Genomic DNA, 1,555 nt, shown 5'->3' with positions numbered 1-1,555 from the left:
GCCGGAGCCCCGTGCGCAGGAGGGCCAGCACCCCGGTGCCGCTCTCGCCGGGCGCCGCGCCGCGGGCCGAGGCCGGCCGCCCCCAGCTCGGGCAGCCCTCCACCTCCGAGCCGGGCGGCAAGGCCGCGGCGTGCCGCAGCAGCTCGTCCTCCGACTCGTCCGACTCCGCCGGCGCCTGGGAGCCCCTGTACCGCGTGGTGCTGCTGGGCGACCCCGGCGTGGGCAAGACCAGCCTGGTCAACCTCTTCGCTGGCATTCAGGAGCGGGACCTGCTGGAGCAGCGTGGAGGTGGGTGCCCCGCGGTCCCACAGGCTCTGGCRGACAGGGAGCCCCGAGCGCCCGGCGGACGGCCCCGGAGCTGGCTCCGGCCCCCCGCAGCTGGGGTCACCCAGCAAGCGGTGCAAAGGGCCTGGGAGAGCTGGTGGAGGAGGCAGCTTGGCTTTGGGCTGGGGGCACCGTGCTTGGAAGAAGCCCTGTAAGAGCCAGCGGAGGGGGCTCCCAGGCCGGGCTGAGCCTGGCGCTGGCTCTAGGCTGCCGGCGTGGCCGTGGCTCGGGGGGGCCTCTGCGCTCCGGCGTACGGAGAGGCCCCGCACCCCTCCAGAGCCGCCRGCGTGTGGGCGAACAGCCGGGGAGCTTCGTGCCCTGCCGCGGGGCGGGGGCCCTGGCCCCTCTGACGTGGGCTCTGCTGCCTTCCGCAGAGGACTCGTATGAGCGCACGCTGTCCGTGGACGGCGAGGAGACCACGCTGCTCGTGATGGACACCTGGGAGCCGGAGAAGCGGGTAGGGCAGCTGGGGGGACCGGTCCGGGGGGGGGGTTTCTGGTGCAGCCCCCGCCTCGGGGCCCTGCGAGCTCGGCAAAGGCTCCCTGCAGCTTCGCAGCGGTGCGCGGGGCTCGCCGCAGAGCGGGGCTGCAGCCGGCCGAGCCCCGCGCCCGCGCCAGGACAGGGCTGCCCCGGGCTCGGGGCCGCGCCGGGGCCGGGCGTGCTGGCCGCGGCCGTGCCCAGCCCCTCCGGCGCGGGATGTGCRGAGGAAGGGGTTTGCTGTCCGCCCGTTGCAAAACGCAGCAGTTTGGAAACGGGGCYGAAGGCGCCGAACTGGCAAAACGCGCGGGAGACGATGCCGCCAGCGAGGACAAATGCTTTAAAAGGCAGCAACGCGAGCGCGGCAGCTCTGGCCGCCCGCCTCCGGGAGCCGGCAGCGAGGCGTTCCCTCTGCCCGGCTCCACGCCGCTCCGGCGCAGCCGAGGCCTCTCTCTGCAGCAAGCTCGGCACGTCCTTCCGGCGGCCTCGGGAAGCCCCATTTATTTATTTCCACTGTTGCTTAATTGCAGCAGTGCAGTTAAGCACTGGGAGGGCGAGCGGGCGGCTGCGGGTGCCGTAGCGCGGTGCGGAGCCGCGCCGGTGGCGAAAGCGGAGCCCGTAGCGTAGCTTATTGCYGATAGATTGGAAAGGAAACGGTGCCGCGCACCCCTCGGAGCCGYGTCCGCCCCGTCCTCGCTGCTGCGGCGAGCAGCCCGGGGCCGGCGTCCGTGCGGCGCGGTCGGAGCGGCGAGAG

At 73.9% G+C, this 1,555-nt stretch overlaps 1 protein-coding gene across 1 annotated transcript in view; it reads left to right on the top strand.

The window, feature by feature from the left end:
- Positions 1-1,555, top strand: part of HM13 (histocompatibility minor 13) — a 24,606-nt gene that overhangs the window by 1,174 nt on the left and 21,877 nt on the right. The window contains exons 2-3 of the mRNA XM_085318394.1: positions 20-288; positions 699-781. Coding sequence (XP_085174520.1) covers positions 20-288; positions 699-781 — 352 coding nt within the window. The remainder of the gene's footprint in view (positions 1-19; positions 289-698; positions 782-1,555) is intronic.

This window comes from Rhea americana, unplaced genomic scaffold (assembly GCF_003343005.1).
Source record: "Rhea americana isolate MKP2758 unplaced genomic scaffold, rheAme1 scaffold_532, whole genome shotgun sequence".
Taxonomy (NCBI): Eukaryota; Metazoa; Chordata; class Aves; order Rheiformes; family Rheidae; genus Rhea; species Rhea americana.
The sequence above is the reverse complement of the archived record's forward strand: the minus strand, read 5'-3'. Positions and strand labels throughout refer to the sequence as shown.